Source organism: Bubalus kerabau, chromosome 5 (genome assembly GCF_029407905.1).
Source record: "Bubalus kerabau isolate K-KA32 ecotype Philippines breed swamp buffalo chromosome 5, PCC_UOA_SB_1v2, whole genome shotgun sequence".
Taxonomy (NCBI): Eukaryota; Metazoa; Chordata; class Mammalia; order Artiodactyla; family Bovidae; genus Bubalus; species Bubalus kerabau.
The window spans coordinates 11,281,595-11,297,231 of NC_073628.1; the positions used below are offsets into that span (position 1 = coordinate 11,281,595).

Consider the following 15,637-nt stretch of genomic DNA (forward strand, 5'->3'; position numbering starts at 1 on the left):
ACCTTGGGGATAGTCTCTACTTTCTCTTGAAGTGGATGAAATACTAGGGACAGGTGCCATAAGGAAAAGGCTACAACCCCCCACAATAGAAAATACATATTTATTATAAAATAATGTTTGTTTCATGATGAGAGTAGAAAAATAACACTATGAGCTACTTAAAAGAGTTCTGGAGCTCAGTTTCTGAGAAATGGGATGAGCGGCTTTTGCATCACTCTGGGAGCACACCCTCCTGAGGCACCGTGTGCCCCTGCAGGACATGTGGGGCACAGCACACATGGGGAGCGTGTGGTTCAGGTCCTTCTGGAAGCCCAGGGAGCCTGCAAGGTCCACACAAGATGCTCTGGCCACGAAGATGAAAGGAAAACCTGAGGTCAGAAGGGAGCTGGTTCCGAGGAAGGCCAGGAAGGCACCAGCCGTGCCCCTCCCTATACTGGAGTGTAGAAGAGTCTCCTGGCTGATGGTCCTTGTTGAGAAGATGGTGCCCAGTGGCCTTATGCTGGGTTTTTTCCCCAGGTGTCTGTGCCGAGGAAAAGCTGCAACCTTTCTCAGGACAACTTGGCCTGCCATTTCTCACTGGTGTGGCTGAAGTACCAGAGGTATGTATGGTACTGCCATACATACCTTCAGCCTGTGAAGGCTGCTGGCTGAAGATTTTGTACTTCACATCCTGTCCATACTGATGGCAGAAAGAAAGAAAGAAAATGTTAAAAATCTAGTGAACAAGAGCAGCTGGCCTGAACTGTTCTATAATCCAAGCCTCTTGGCCCCAGAAAGCAAGAATATCTTCCCTAAGTGTGTAACTTCGGGAAAGACACCTTTCTACCCTCAGTGGGAGAAACACCTTTTTCACCCTTAAACATCCTCTAGAGTCCAGACCCTTCAAGCTTTAGAAGAACAATGAATCCCTCCCTGGGATGGGAACCCAACCCTCAGGTGATGGGAAATGGCCCCTCAGCAGCAGTACCTGGAGAAAGCAGTCAGGGTGAGCACCTCAAGCAGGAGCTCTGAGCCGCAGAAGAAGAGCAAGATGCTGTTCATGATGGCTTCCAGGCGGAGCACGTAGGTCTGCAGCAGCAGGTAATAGGAGGCCATCATGGTGGACGGAAAGGTCAAGGCCACACTAATACCAAGTGGCATCTTTCTCTGGCAGAGGTTTCCCTTTGTACCTGTCAGACACAGCCCATGGAGTCACCTCCAAGTGGCCTGCTTTCCTTGGCCTCAGAGGAAAACGCGGGCGGGATGGGATGGACTGGCAAGCAGAGGCAAATGGTCCTGAATGGGGAAGTGCAACTTCATTAACAGGGTCCCACTGTGTTAAAAACAAGAGGCTTTGGAGCAGCTATGAGATTAGAGTCATTTGCAGAAAGGTCCTGCTCCCAGTGAAGAAACAATGGGATCTTTATTTGAGGAAAGATCTTTATAATTATAAAAATAACATATAATCATTGAATACTTTGTCAATTAATATAGAAAATATGGACTTCCCTGGCAGTCCAGTGGTTGACTCTGCTTCCACTGCAGGGAGCATGGGTCCAATCCCTGGTTAGGGAACTAAGGACCCACGTGCCCCACGGAATGGCGGAAAAAAAGAAAAAATATAGAAAATCATTTTAGAAAATACAGAAATTAAAAGACCTCATGATTCACCCTCTAGAGAAAGCCATTACTACAGAATGAGGTATACTGTTTCAGACATTTTTTATGTATGTAGTCATGTGTTATTATTTTCATTATTATAAAAGTAGAATCATACTCTGCATACTGTTTGGCAACTTATTTAACCATTTAACATAGTTAGACGTCTTTCCACATTAACTACCTTTTACTCTATCATAACTCCACACATAACTATCTTTTTTAATGGCTATGAACAATTCATTGAACCAATATCATAATTTAACTAATCCTGTATTGATAGGTGTTAGGTTGTTTCTAAGGTTTTGATGTCAAAAAATACATGGCAATAACATCCTCATCTAGATATATTTGTGTATCTGTAGAAGTGTGTTTTTTTCAACCAGTTTTAGAAGGGAAATTGTTAATGTCTATGAATTTTACCTGGTAAAACCATTAGCAAAAAAGGTTATACTAATTTATATTCCTAGGGGTGTGGAAATAGAAATACTCACATGAGTGTGAAACCATACATACTGTTTCTTGCAGTTATTGCATACTGAAAATGTGGAAATCTTTTAATCCTATAGGTGAAAATGTTACCTTGTTTTTCCAGTTTGCTTTTTGTTAGTGAGTTTGAGCATTTTATCATGGTTACTGGTCCTTTGTAATTATTCTTATGTGAACCGCCCATTAGGGTCCCTTGCTATTTTTTTTTTTTTTTTTTGCTGTGCAGCATGCAGAATCTTAGTTCCCCAACCACAGATTGAACCCCTACCCCCTGAGTTGGACGCCTGAAATCTTAACCACTGGACAGCCAGGGAATTCCCTCCCTTGCTAATTTTTAAAACTAGCTTTTTTTCCTTAGCATTTTATGTGAGCTTTCTTTATCCCTTGTGATATGTGCTGAAAGTATTTTTTTTTCTTCAGTGTGTTTAAAGAACATTTTCAGGGATGACATATTCTAACTAATTAGGGCTTGCTCTGTATTTCTGGGAATACAAAACTTGTCCTAGAGAGATCCTTGTTCAGAAAAATGAAGGGGATCTTAGTGCTGACCTGTGTAGGCATCTCCTGCCCTGGACACGGAGTTACAGCTCAATCTGTTCTCCCAAGCAAACCAGTGAGAGGAACAAGGTACTCTTGTAACAGTTAGACAACTGGGAAGGAATTGTCTAATATCATGCCACTGCCCACTTCTGGCCCTGCAGGGCAACGGACAGATACATCTTGACCCAAAATATGAAGCAGCTTGAAACTTCAGAGAGGGGGTAATGGGATATACCACCAGATCCAATCTCTTGATTGGTGAGCCGAGGTTATGTACTTTTCCTTGTTGATCAGGTTACAGATAACAGCTCATCTCAGAAAGAATGGAAATATTCTTTGGACAAACACTCACCAAAAAATAGTCGAATTACTTCAATTCCAAGATACAGGAAGAGCATCACCACATCCAGAACTAGATTGGCTGTTGGGTATGGGAGCAGGAGACCTGCGGACACAAAAGTCAGAGTTTGCAAACAACACAGAACAGCACGCAGGAGAACTCCCACACGCCTGAGTCTTATAAGCTTTCCATGAACTACTTAGTGAGATGTAGGCAGGATCTGTTAACCTGATGCAGGATGTGTTAATTCCTTGTTGTGGCTGCATTTCTGTTAGAGGCAGGCATGTTGTTATGGGGTTTTACTCCTAACTCGGACAGTCTATGAGGACTCCACCCTCCACCATTATCAGCTGTACACCAGTACAAAGACCGCTGAATAGCTTCTGAGGGTCATCAACGGGCTGAAAGTGGAGTCCAGCTAGAGGTGATGGGGGAGAGTTGGAATGGAGAATCCCACATTTCCCAAACTCAAGAAATTCTTGCCCAGGAGCTTCCTACTAAATCATTCTACAGTCAGCTGATGAAGAGACTTCTACCTTACAGTGAAGAGGATCCCTAGAGGGCAGAAAAGAACGAAAAATAGGAAGGTTTTTGGTGGGAGTTGGCCCTGCGCTGAAGTGGGGAAGGGATGTGGGCAAGGGTAGTCAAACGCCAGGCCTTACCTTTATACAGAAATATGAAGAGTTCCAGCAGGAAATAGGTAGCATAATACCACCCATTCAGAAAGAACAGAATTTCCAGCGGGGTGGAGGACAACCGTTTACCTGAAAATGTGAGCACAGAGAAAAAGAGATGGGCTGGAGGGCAGCTCAAACCTGTTATTTCAATGGTTTTGTGTCTAACTTGAAGGAAACACGAGGTCGCAAGCTAATGTAAAGGGCCACTTGGGGGCACTTCTGATTGCTGATGAGGAGAGAGAAAAAGAGAGAGAGAGAGAGAGAGAGAGAGAGAGTGTGTGTGTGAGTGTGTGTGTAGGGTGTCCGTGTGTGTAGGGTTTCTCTGTGTGAGTGTGTAGAGTGTCCGCTAAACTTGACTCTGGGCTTCGGGCGCGAAAGTCAAAGCCCCTTTAAGATCTAACCTCGTCACTATTTGGGAAGGGAAAATGGGGTGCAGAGGCCAGCACTGGCTTGTCTGAAGTCACGCTGCAAATTTGTAACTGAGCTGGCCTATAACAGGCCCGGCCAAGAATTTGGGGAATCTGAGACCCGCACCTCGAGACCTTCAGGAACTCAGGGAGGGTGAGGCTGCTAGACCCTGCTTTGGACAAGTGAGGTGTGATGTCCATACCACCTGAGAATAGAGGGTTTATAAAAGTCGAGCAATGGGAGAGAAAGGAGTGGAGTATAGAAGCGATCAGGACCAGAGACTCACACACCTCCGTAATCTCACCTCGCAGCGCCATCTCCAGTCCCCATGGAAACTGCTTACGCGGCTACCTCTACTCTTGGAGCAGCGAGGCGTTGCCGGAAGCGGGGGACGGAGCGGCCCGAGATTCTGGCCTCTCTGCCCGCCCATCACACTCTATGGTTCCCTGGTGCGAAGGCCGTCTTGTTGCGTCCGCGCGTGCGCGCAAACGGCCTTCGCTGGGGTTCTGACAGGCGACCTTCGACAGCGCAGTGGCCACCCACGGAGCTGGAGTCCGCAGGCCCTCAGGGCTGGGAGCAGCTGTTGGGCTTCCCTACCCGAAGTTTTTTAGAAAAGGCGGAGGAACCAGAGATCAAATTGCCAACATCCGCTGGATCATGGAAAAAGCAAGAGAGTACCAGAAAAACATCTATTTCTGCTTTATTGACTATGCCAAAGCCTTTGATTGTGGATCACAATAAACTGTGGAAAATTCTGAAAGAGATGGGAATACCAGACCACCTGACCTGCCTCTTGAGAAACCTATATGCAGGTCAGGAAGCAACAGTTAGAACTGGACATGAAACAACAGACTGGTTCCAAGTAGGAAAAGGAGTACATCAAGGCTGTATATTGTCACCCTGCTTATTTAACTTCTATGCAGAGTACATCATGAGAAATGCTGGGCTGGAAGAAGCACAAGCTGGAATCAAGGTTGCCAGGAGAAATATCAATAACCTCAGATATGCAGATGACACCACCCTTATGGCAGAAAGTGAAGAGGAACTCAAAAGCCTCTTGATGAAAGTGGAGAGTGAACAAGTTGGCTTAAAGCTCAACATTCAGAAAACGAAGATCATGGCATCCCGTCCCTTCACTTCATGGGAAATAGATGGGGAAACAGTGGAAACAGTGTCAGACTTTATTTTTTTTTTTTGGACTCCAGAATCACAGCAGATGGTGATTGCAGCCATGAAATTAAAAGATGCTTACTCCTTGGAAGGAAAGTTATGATCAACCTAGAGAGCATATTGAAAAGAAGAGATATTACTTTTCCAACAAAGGTCCGTCTAGTCAAGGCTATGGTTTTTCCAGTGGTCATGTATGGATGTGAGAGTTGGACTGTGAACAAGACTGAGCGCCGAAGAATTGATGCTTTTGAACTGTGGTGTTGGAGAAGACTCTTGAGAGTCCCTTGGACTGCAAGGAGATCCAACCAGTCCATCCTAAAGGAGATCAGTCCTGGGTGTTCATTGGAAGGAATAATGCTAAAGCTGAAACTCCAGTACTTTGGCCACCTCATGCGAAGAGTTGACTCATTGGAAAAGACTCTGATGCTGGGAGGGATTGGGGGCAGGAGAAGGGGACGACAGAGGATGAGATGGCTTGATGGCATCACTGACTCGATGGACATGAGTTTGCGTGAACTCAGGGAGTTGGTGATGGACAGGGAGGCCTGGCGTGCTGCAATTCATGGGGTCGGACATGACTGAGCGACTGAACTGAACTGAACCCAAAGTTTACAGTGAATTGGCAGAAGTAACCAATAGTGGTAATGTGACCACAGGATTGGCAAATAGGCCCTAGCCCCACAATTCTCTTTACTAATGGTCTGACAATACACAGATAAAGAAAAATGAAAGTGTAGTCGCTCAGTTGTATCCAACTCTTTGTGATCCTATCGACTGCATATAGCCACCAAGCTCCTCAGTCCATGGGATTTTCCAGGCAAGAATACTGGAGTGGGTTGCCATTTCCTTCTCCAGGGGATCTTCAGGACCTAGGGATCAAACTCAGGCCTCCGGCACTGAGAGCAGGGTCTTTACTGTCTGAGCCACGAGAGAATCCCACACAATGGTCTGACAATGCATGAAAGTGCTCTGCAAATGCGGTTTGGGGTTTGGGGTCTTTTGTCTAGCAAGCAGTCTTTTGGGGGAGGGTAACAGGGGATTTAGTGCGTCCAATTTATCAAACGAGTACTTAGAAGACACCAGAATTAATCAGAACTAGCTGGTCCTTTGGCAACCCACTCCAGTATTCTTGCCTGGGAAATCTCATGGACAGAGGAGCCTGGCGGGCTAGACAATCCTGGGATTGCAAAGAGACTTCACTGAGCAACTGAGCAGGCAGGCAGAGGGTCCTTTCAAGGAGCATAAATAAGACGGGGAAGAAGAAACATGATCACCACGTGACCCTTGATGTGCATGGGAGTTGGGAAAACAAAGTACTCTAGGTGGGAACTGAGAGAAGTTTTCAAGAGATGACTGGTGAACTGGGCTTTGAAACCTGATTATGGTTTGGAGCAGTTAGCATGTGTTACCGCCCACAGGGAAGCAGAAAGAAGAGTTTTGATTGGACTCAGGTTGACTTGACTGTCAGCCACTGTCAGGATAGGACAGAAAACATGGCACACTCAAACCAGGTGATTTGAATAGAGTGACTTTTGTTTTTCAAGTGTACAATTCAATGGCATTAATTATATTCACAATGTTGGGTAACCATCACCATCATTTTCAAAGCTTTTTTCATCATGGCAATGAGAAACTCTGTAACCATTAAACGGTAACTCCCCTTTCTCCCTGTCCCCCTAGGCCCTGCTAACCTTTGATCTACTTTTTATTTCTATGAATTTGCCTAGTCTTTATATTTTAAGTAAGTGGAATCATACAATACTTTTTCTTTTGTGTCTGGCATAATTCCATTTAGCATCTTTTTAAGGTTCATTCATGTTATAGCTTATATCAGAACTTCATTCCCTTTTATGGCTGGATAATATTCCTGTGTGTGTGTGTGTATGTGTGTGTGCGTGCATGCGTGCCACATTTTGTTTATCCATCTGTTTACAGGTAGACATGAGTTTTCACCTTTGGGCTAGAAAAATGCTGCAGTGAACATTGGCATAGAAGTATCTGTGGAAGTATCTGTTTTCAGTTCCTTAAAATATACATCTAGGAGGGAATTACTGAATTTTATGGTCATTCCATGTTTAACTTAAAAAAAAATGTTTTAAAGATTTAATGTTCAGATTTTTAAAAATGTGTTAAAAATTAATTGGGGCAAATTCTGTTACAAGTAGGGGTTAAGGAAAGTCAGTGTGTGGCACAAAAGGAAGAGCAAGGACTGGACAGTCACAGATAATCTGCTCTCTTATTAGTGGCATCTCATCTTGGGCAAATTAATCATGCTGTAGCAGCAATAGCTAATGTGACAAGATTCTTCCTTAGCACATCATAGAGAGAGGGCTCGGATCTTTTACAGAGAAAGTCCGATGGCCCAGGAGTTTTCCCAAAAGATCTCCACCACAGTACACCATATGGCTCCTCCTGCTGATCATAACTCACCAATGTATACTGGCCTAGATAATACATGACCTCTTTACCAATGAACATTTCACCTTGTGCACCTGCTGCTTACAAAATCTTCACAAGTGGCAGTTTTGATCATACCTGATTGGTTTGTTCAACTTCAGCTTCTTCAGCGTTACTGGTTGGGGCATAGACTTGGATTACTGTGATATTGAATGGTTTGCCTTGGAAATGAACAGAGATCATTCTGCCGTTTTTGAGATTGCATCCAAGTACTGCATTTTGGACTCTTTTGTTGACCATGATGGCCACTCCATTTCTTCTGAGGGATTCCTGCCCGCAGTAGTAGATATAATGGTCATCTGAGTTAAATTCACCCATTCCAGTCCATTTCAGTTCGCTGATTCCTAGAACGTCGACATTCACTCTTGCCATCTCTTGTTTGACCACTCCAATTTACTTGATTCATGGACCTGACATTCCAGGTTCCTATGCAATATTTCTCTTTACAGCATCAGACCTTGCTTCTATCACCAGTCACATCCACAGCTGGGTATTGTTTTTGCTTTGGCTCCATCCCTTCATTCTTTCTGGAGTTATTTCTCCACTGATATCCAGTAGCATATTGGGCACCTACTGACCTGGGGAGTTCCTCTTTCAGTATCCTATCATTTTGCCTTTTCATACTGTTCATGGGGTTCTCAAGGCAAGAATACTGAAGTGGTTTGCCATTGCCTTCTCCAGTGGACAACATTCTGTCATATCTCTCCACCATGACCCGCCTGTCTTGGGTTGCTCCATGGGCATGGCTTAGTTTCATTGAGTTAGACAAGGCTGTGGTCCTAGTGTGATTAGATTGACTAGTTTTCTGTGAGTATGGTTTCAGTGTGTTTGCCCTCTGATGCCCTCTTGCAAAACCTACGGTCTTACTTGGGTTTCTCTTACCTTGGGCGTGGGGTATCTCTTCACGGCTGCTCCAGCAAAGCACAGCCATTGCTCCTTACCTTGGATGAGGGGTATCTCCTCACCACCGCCCTTCCTGACCTTTAATGTGGGATAGCTCCTCTAGGCCCTCCTGCGCCCGCGCAGCCACTGAAAAAAGATGTCCTTTTCATTATAGGGGACTGGAATGCAAAAGAAGGAAGTCAAGAAACACCTGGAGTAACAGGCAAATTTGGCCTTGGAATACAGAATGAAGCAGGGAAAAGATTAATAGAGTTTTGCCAAGACAATGTACTGGTAATAACAAACACCCTCTTCCAACAACACAAGAGAAGACTCTCTACATGGACATCACCAGATGGTCAACACCGAAATCAGATTGATTATATTCTTTGCAGCCAAAGGTGGAGAAGCTCTATACAGTCAGCAAAAACAAGACCAGGAGCTGACTGTGGCTCAGACCATGAACTCCTTATTGCCAAATTCAGACTTAAATTAAAGAAAGTAGGGAAAACCACTAGACCATTCAGGTATGACCTAAATCAAATCCCTTATGATTATACAGTGGAAGTGAGGAATAGATTTAAGGGCCTAGATCTGATAGATAGAGTGCCTGATGAACTATGGGATGAGGTTCATGACATTGTACAGGAGACAGGGATCAAGACCATTCCCATGGAAAAGAAATGCAAAAACAAAACAAAATGGCTGTCCGGGGAGGCCTTACAAATAGCTGTGAAAAGAAGAGAAGCGAAAAGCAAAGGAGAAAAGGAAAGATATAAACATCTGAATGCAGAGTTCCAAAGAATAGCAAGAAGAGATAAGAAAGCCTTCTTCAGCGATCAATGCAAAGAAATAGAGGAAAACAACAGAATGGGAAAGACTGGGGATCTCTTCAAGAAAATCAGAGATACCAAAGGAACATTTCATGCAGAGATGGGCTTGAAAAAGGACAGAAATGGTATGGACCTAACAGAAGCAGAAGATATTAAGAAGAGATGGCAAGAATACACAGAAGAACTGTACAAAAAAGATCTTCACGAGCCAGATAATCATGATGGTGTGATCACTGACCTAGAGCCAGACATCCTGGAATGTGAAGTCAAGTGGGCCTTAGAAAGCATCACTATGAACAAAGCTAGTGGCGGTGATGGAATTCCAGTTGAGCTATTCCAAATCCTGAAAGATGATGCTGTGAAAGTGCTGCACTCAATATGCCAGCAAATTTGGAAAACTCAGCAGTGGCCACAGGACTGGAAAAGGTCAGTTTTCATTCCAATCCCAAAGAAAGGCAATGCCAAAGAATGCTCAAACTACCACACAATTGCACTCATCTCACACGCTAGTAAAGTAATGCTCAAAATTCTCCAAGCCAGGCTTCAGCAATATGTGAACCGTGAACTTCCTGATGTTCAAGCTGGATTTAGAAAAGGCAGAGGAACCAGAGATCAAATTGCCAACATCTGCTGGATCATGGAAAAAGCAAGAGAGTTGCAGAAAAGCATCTATTTCTGCTTTATTGAGTATGCCAAAGCCTTTGACTGTGTGGATCACAATAAAATGTGGAAAATTCTGAAAGAGATGGGAATACCAGACCACCTGACCTGCCTCTTGAGAAATCTGTATGCAGGTCAGGAAATTCTAACCAACAGTTAGAACTGGACATGGAACAACAGACTGGTTCCAAATAGGAAAAGGAGTTCGTCAAGGCTGTATATTGTCAGCCTGTTTATTTAACTTCTATGCAGAGTACATCATGAGAAACAATGGACTGGAAGAAGCACAAGCTGGAATCAAGATTGCCGGGAGAAGTGTCAATAACCTCAGGTATGCAGATGACACCACTCTTATGGCAGAAAGTGAAGAGGAACTCAAAAGCCTCTTGATGAAAGTGAAAGTGGAGAGTGAAAAAGTTGGCTTAAAGCTCAACATTCAGAAAACGAAGATCATGGCATCCGGTCCCTTCACGTCATGGGAAATAGATGGGGAAACAGTGGAAACAATGTCAGACTTTATTTTTCTGAGCTCCAAAATCACTGCAGATGGTGATTGCAGCCATGAAATTAAAAGATGCTTACTCCTTGGAAGGAAAGTTATGACCAACCTAGATAGCATATTCAAAAGCAAAGACATTACTTTGCCAACAAAGGTCCGTCTAGTCAAGGCTATGGTTTTTCCAGTGGTCATGTATGGATGTGAGAGTTGGACTGTGAAGAAGGCTAAGCGCCGAAGAATTGATGCTTTTGAACTGTGGTGTTGGAGAAGACTCTTGAGAGTCCCTTGGACTGCAAGGAGATCCAACCAGTCCATTCTGAAGGAGATCAGCCCTGGGATTTCTTTGGAGGGAATGATGCTGAAGCTGAAACTCCAGTACTTTGGCCACCTCATGCGAAGAGTTGACTCATTTGGAAAAGACTCTGATGCTGGGAGGGATTGGGGGCAGGAGAAGGGGACGACAAAGGATGAGATGGCTGGATGGCATCACTGACTTGATGGACGTGTCTCAGTGAACTCCGGGAGTTGGTGATGGACAGGGAGGCCTGGTGTGCTGCGATTCATGGGGTCGCAAAGAGTCGGACACAACTGAGCGATTGATGAGTGTGTGTGCAATTGGTTTGTTCTGGAGAGTTCCTGCAAGCAACTGTAAGATTTTGAACACTGAGCCGAGGTGGAAAAAGGTGTCATTTTGGCCGTGAAGTGTCGTGAAGTCTGCTGGTAAGTCTTACTCGCCACTCTGGGAGTTGCTTTCTGCCAAGCCTGCGGGTGAGGGGGCATCAGTCACTGGCCGTAGGGCCTTAGCAGCATTTTGAAACAGTGCGTAGTCCCATGTTTAACTTTTCAAGTAGCCATCAAACTGTTTTCCACAGTGTCTGTAAGCATTTTACATTCCACCAACATTGTACAAGGATCCCGATTTCTCTGCATCCTTATCAACACCTTTTATTTTCAGTTTTTAAAATTATTATCATCACTATCCAAGTAGGTGGGAAGTAATGTTTCAGTGTGGTTTGGGCCTGGAGTACTCCATTTTGATGGAGTACTTGCACCTAGACAAACATCTCCTTGAGCAACAGAATACAAAGATTCTTTTGGATTTTAATGTACATAATGTCATATCATCAGAAAATAAAGATAGTTCTACTTCTTCCTTTTCAATCCCTGTACTTTCAGTTTTTCAAGTTACCTTATTGTACTGGCTAAGACCTCCAGTATAATGTTAAATAGAAGTGGTGATAATGGATATTCTTACCAAGTTCAGTTCAGTTCAGTCGCTCAGTCGTGTCTGACTCTGCGACCCCATGAATCGCAGCACGCCAGGCCTCCCTGTCCATCACCAACTCCTGGAGTTCACTGAGACTTACGTCCATCGAGTCAGTGATGCCATCCAGCCATCTCATCCTCTGTTGTCCCCTTCTCCTCTTGCCTCCAAAACCTCCCAGCATCAGAGTCTTTTCCAATGAGTCAACCCTTTGCATGAGGTGGCCAAAGTACTGGAGTTTCAGCTTCAGCACCAGTCCTTCCAATGAACACCCAGGACTGATCTCCTTTAGGATGGACTGGTTGGATCTCCTTGCAGTCCAAGGGACTCTCAAGAGTCTTCTCCAACACCACAGTTCAAAAGCATCAATTCTTCGGCGCTCAGCCTTCTTCACAGTCCAACTCTCACATCCATACATGACCACTGGAAAAACTATAGCCTTGACTAGCTGGACCTTTATTGGCAAAGTAATATCTCTGCTTTTGAATATGCTATCTAGGTTGGTCATAACTTTCCTTCCAAGGAGTAAGCATCTTTTAATTTCATGGCTGCAATCACCATCTGCAGTGATTTTGGAGCCCCCCAAAATAAAATCTGACACTGTTTCCACTGTTTCCCCATCTATTTCCCATGTAGTGATGGGACCGGATGCCATGATTTTCGTTTTCTGAATGTTGAGCTTTAAGCCAACTTTTTCACTCTCCACATTCACTTTCATCAAGAGGCTTTTGAGTTCCTCTTCACTTTCTGCCATAAGGGTGGTGTCATCTGCATATCTGAGGTTATTGATATTTCTCCCAGCAACCTTAATTCCAGCTTGTGCTTCCTCCACCCCAGCATTTCTCATGATGTACTCTGCATAGAAGTTAAATAAGCAGGGTGACAATATACAGCCTTGACGAACTCCTTTTCCTATTTGGAACCAGTCTGTTGTTCCATGTCCAGTTCTAACTGTTGGTTAGAATTTCCTGACCTGCATACAGATTTCTCAAGAGGCAGGTCAGGTGGTCTGGTATTCCCATCTCTTTCAGAATTTTCCACATTTTATTGTGATCCACACAGTCAAAGGCTTTGGCATACTCAATAAAGCAGAAATAGATGCTTTTCTGCAACTCTCTTGCTTTTTCCATGATCCAGCAGATGTTGGCAATTTGATCTCTGGTTCCTCTGCCTTTTCTAAATCCAGCTTGAACATCAGGAAGTTCACGGTTCACATATTGCTGAAGCCTGGCTTGGAGAATTTTGAGCATTACTTTACTAGCGTGTGAGATGAGTGCAATTGTGTGGTAGTTTGAGCATTCTTTGGCATTGCCTTTCTTTGGGATTGGAATGAAAACTGACCTTTTCCAGTCCTGTGGCCACTGCTGAGTTTTCCAAATTTGCTGGCATATTGAGTGCAGCACTTTCACAGCATCATCTTTCAGGATTTGGAATAGCTCAACTGGAATTCCATCACCGCCACTAGCTTTGTTCATAGTGATGCTTTCTAAGGCCCACTTGACTTCACATTCCAGGATGTCTGGCTCTAGGTCAGTGATCACACCATCATGATTATCTGGCTCGTGAAGATCTTTTTTGTACAGTTCTTCTGTGTATTCTTGCCATCTCTTCTTAATATCTTCTGCTTCTGTTAGGTCCATACCATTTCTGTCCTTTATCGAGCCCATCTTTGCATGAAATGTTCCCTTGGTATCTCTGATTTTCTTGAAGAGATCCCTAGTCTTTCCCATTCTGTTGTTTTCCTCTATTTCTTTGCATTGATCGCTGAAGAAGGCTTTCTTATCTCTTCTTGCTATTCTTTGGAACTCTGCATTCAGATGCTTATATTTTTCCTTTTCTCCTTTGCTTTTCGCTTCTCTTCTTTTCACAGCTATTTGTAAGGCCTCCCCAGACAGCCATTTTGCTTTTTTGCATTTCTTTTCCATGGGAATGGTCATGATCCTTGTCTCCTGTACAATGTCATGAACTTCATTCCATAGTTCATCAGGCATTCCATCTATCAGATCTAGGCCCTTAAATCAGGGGAAAGTATTATATTTCACAATTAATATGCTAACAGTAAAGTTTTCTGTAGATACTCTCTATCAGTTTAAGAAAGTTCCTTCTTTTCCTAATTTGCTGAAATGTTTGTGTTACATTTTACTGAATGCTGTCTCTGCATCTGTTGAGGCAATATGTTTTCCTCCCTTTATTCTGCTGTTACGAATTAGATGATTTTTAAAGGTATAACCAACCTTGCTTTTCTGGAAAGCAACCAGTTTGGTTGTGATATTATGCAGAAAGGAGCTGACATAGCAGGCCTGAGATTGCTATCCTTACCAAGTCCTACTTGCAAGGATGGCCTTTGGCTGGTGTCTATGAACTTGTATTTCAGAAAGGTTTCCGTCAATCCAAAATGTCTCACTGTGCCTCAATTGTTTGTGCAAACTATGTGGTTTATGCTGAACACCTGCTTCCTTCTGGAAGTCTGGAATTTTGATACATGCTAGCAATTCTTAGGGCTTCCCTAGTGGCTCAGTGGTAGAGAATCCACCTGCCAGTGCAGGAGATGCAAGAGACTTGAGTTTGACCCCTGGGACAGGAAGACCCCCTGGGGAAGGAAATGGCAACCCAGTACAGTATTCTTGCCTGGGAAATCCCATGGGCAGAGGAGCCTGGTGGGCTACAGCCCATGGGGTCACAAAAGAGTCGGACATGACTTAGTGACTAAACAGCAATGAGCTATTCTTAGTTTGCAGATTTTTTTTTTATCACAAATGAATGTTACGAATTTTATCACAGATACAACTAATTAATGATGAAATGCTTTTCCCTCTTTATTCTGTTGACTTGGTGAGTTTCACCCATTGAGTTTTACATATCAAACCAACCTTACATTCCTGGGATAAGCTCCACAATCTAGCTGAAGATTAATCAACTAACTTTTCAAAGAATTAACTTTTAGTTTCATATATTTTTTAATCTATTATTTACCCATGTTCTTTTTTTTTTCTGGTCTTATGGTTAATTTAGCCTTCTTTCTTCTTAATTTGAACTTAATTTGCTTTTTCTGATTTAAGGTGAAAAATTATACAGTTGGTTTTAGATCTTCTTTTCTGACAGAGCTGCATCAGATACATTCTTAAAAAATATTTATTTACTTGGCTATGTCAATTCTGGTCATAACAAACACCCTCTTCCAACAACACAAGAGAAGACTCTATACATGGACATCACCAGATGGTCAACACCGAAATCAGATTGATTATATTCTTTGCAGCCAAAGATGGAGAAGCTCTATACAGTCAGCAAAAACAAGACCAGGAGCTGACTGTGGCTCAGACCATGAACTCCTTATTGCCAAATTCAGACTTAAATTGAAGAAAGTAGGGAAAACCACTAGACCATTCAGGTATGACCTAAATCAAATCCCTTATGATTATACAGTGGAAGTGAGAAATAGATTTAAGGGCCTAGATCTGATAGATAGAGTGCCTGATGAACTATGGGATGAGGTTCATGACATTGTACAGGAGACAGGGATCAAGACCATTCCCATGGAAAAGAAATGCAAAAAACAAAACAAAACAAAACAAAATGGCTGTCCGGGGAGGCCTTACAAATAGCTGTGAAAAGAAGAGAAGCGAAAAGCAAAGGAGAAAAGGAAAGATATAAACATCTGAATGCAGAGTTCCAAAGAATAGCAAGAAGAGATAAGAAAGCCTTCTTCAGCGATCAATGCAAAGAAATAGAGGAAAACAACAGAATGGGAAAGACTGGGGATCTCTTCAAGAAAATCAG

General features: G+C 43.4%; 3 protein-coding genes across 4 annotated transcripts in view; 1 reads left to right on the forward strand and 2 right to left on the reverse strand.

The window, feature by feature from the left end:
- The window catches only part of CPSF7 (cleavage and polyadenylation specific factor 7), a 35,377-nt gene extending 25,964 nt beyond the window's left edge, over positions 1-9,413 (forward strand). Inside the window, exon 10 of the mRNA XM_055581114.1 lies at positions 8,777-9,413. The gene's annotated coding sequence lies outside the window, so the exon portion shown is untranslated. The remainder of the gene's footprint in view (positions 1-8,776) is intronic.
- The window catches only part of SDHAF2 (succinate dehydrogenase complex assembly factor 2), a 188,821-nt gene that overhangs the window by 38,029 nt on the left and 135,155 nt on the right, over positions 1-15,637 (reverse strand). The gene's annotated exons all lie outside the window — the stretch shown is intronic.
- On the reverse strand, positions 82-4,526 carry TMEM216 (transmembrane protein 216). Of its 2 annotated transcripts, none has more exons than XM_055581127.1 (5): positions 4,397-4,526; positions 3,670-3,771; positions 3,020-3,112; positions 968-1,169; positions 82-679 (listed from the first exon to the last, which is right to left on the reverse strand). In XM_055581127.1, exons 1-5 carry the CDS (start codon positions 4,407-4,409, stop codon positions 664-666), a joined length of 426 nt encoding a protein of 141 aa, XP_055437102.1. In that variant the 5' UTR covers positions 4,410-4,526; the 3' UTR covers positions 82-663. The 2 variants fall into 2 exon arrangements, with proteins under 2 accessions (XP_055437102.1, XP_055437103.1); XM_055581128.1 differs by having other exon boundaries at positions 4,383-4,468.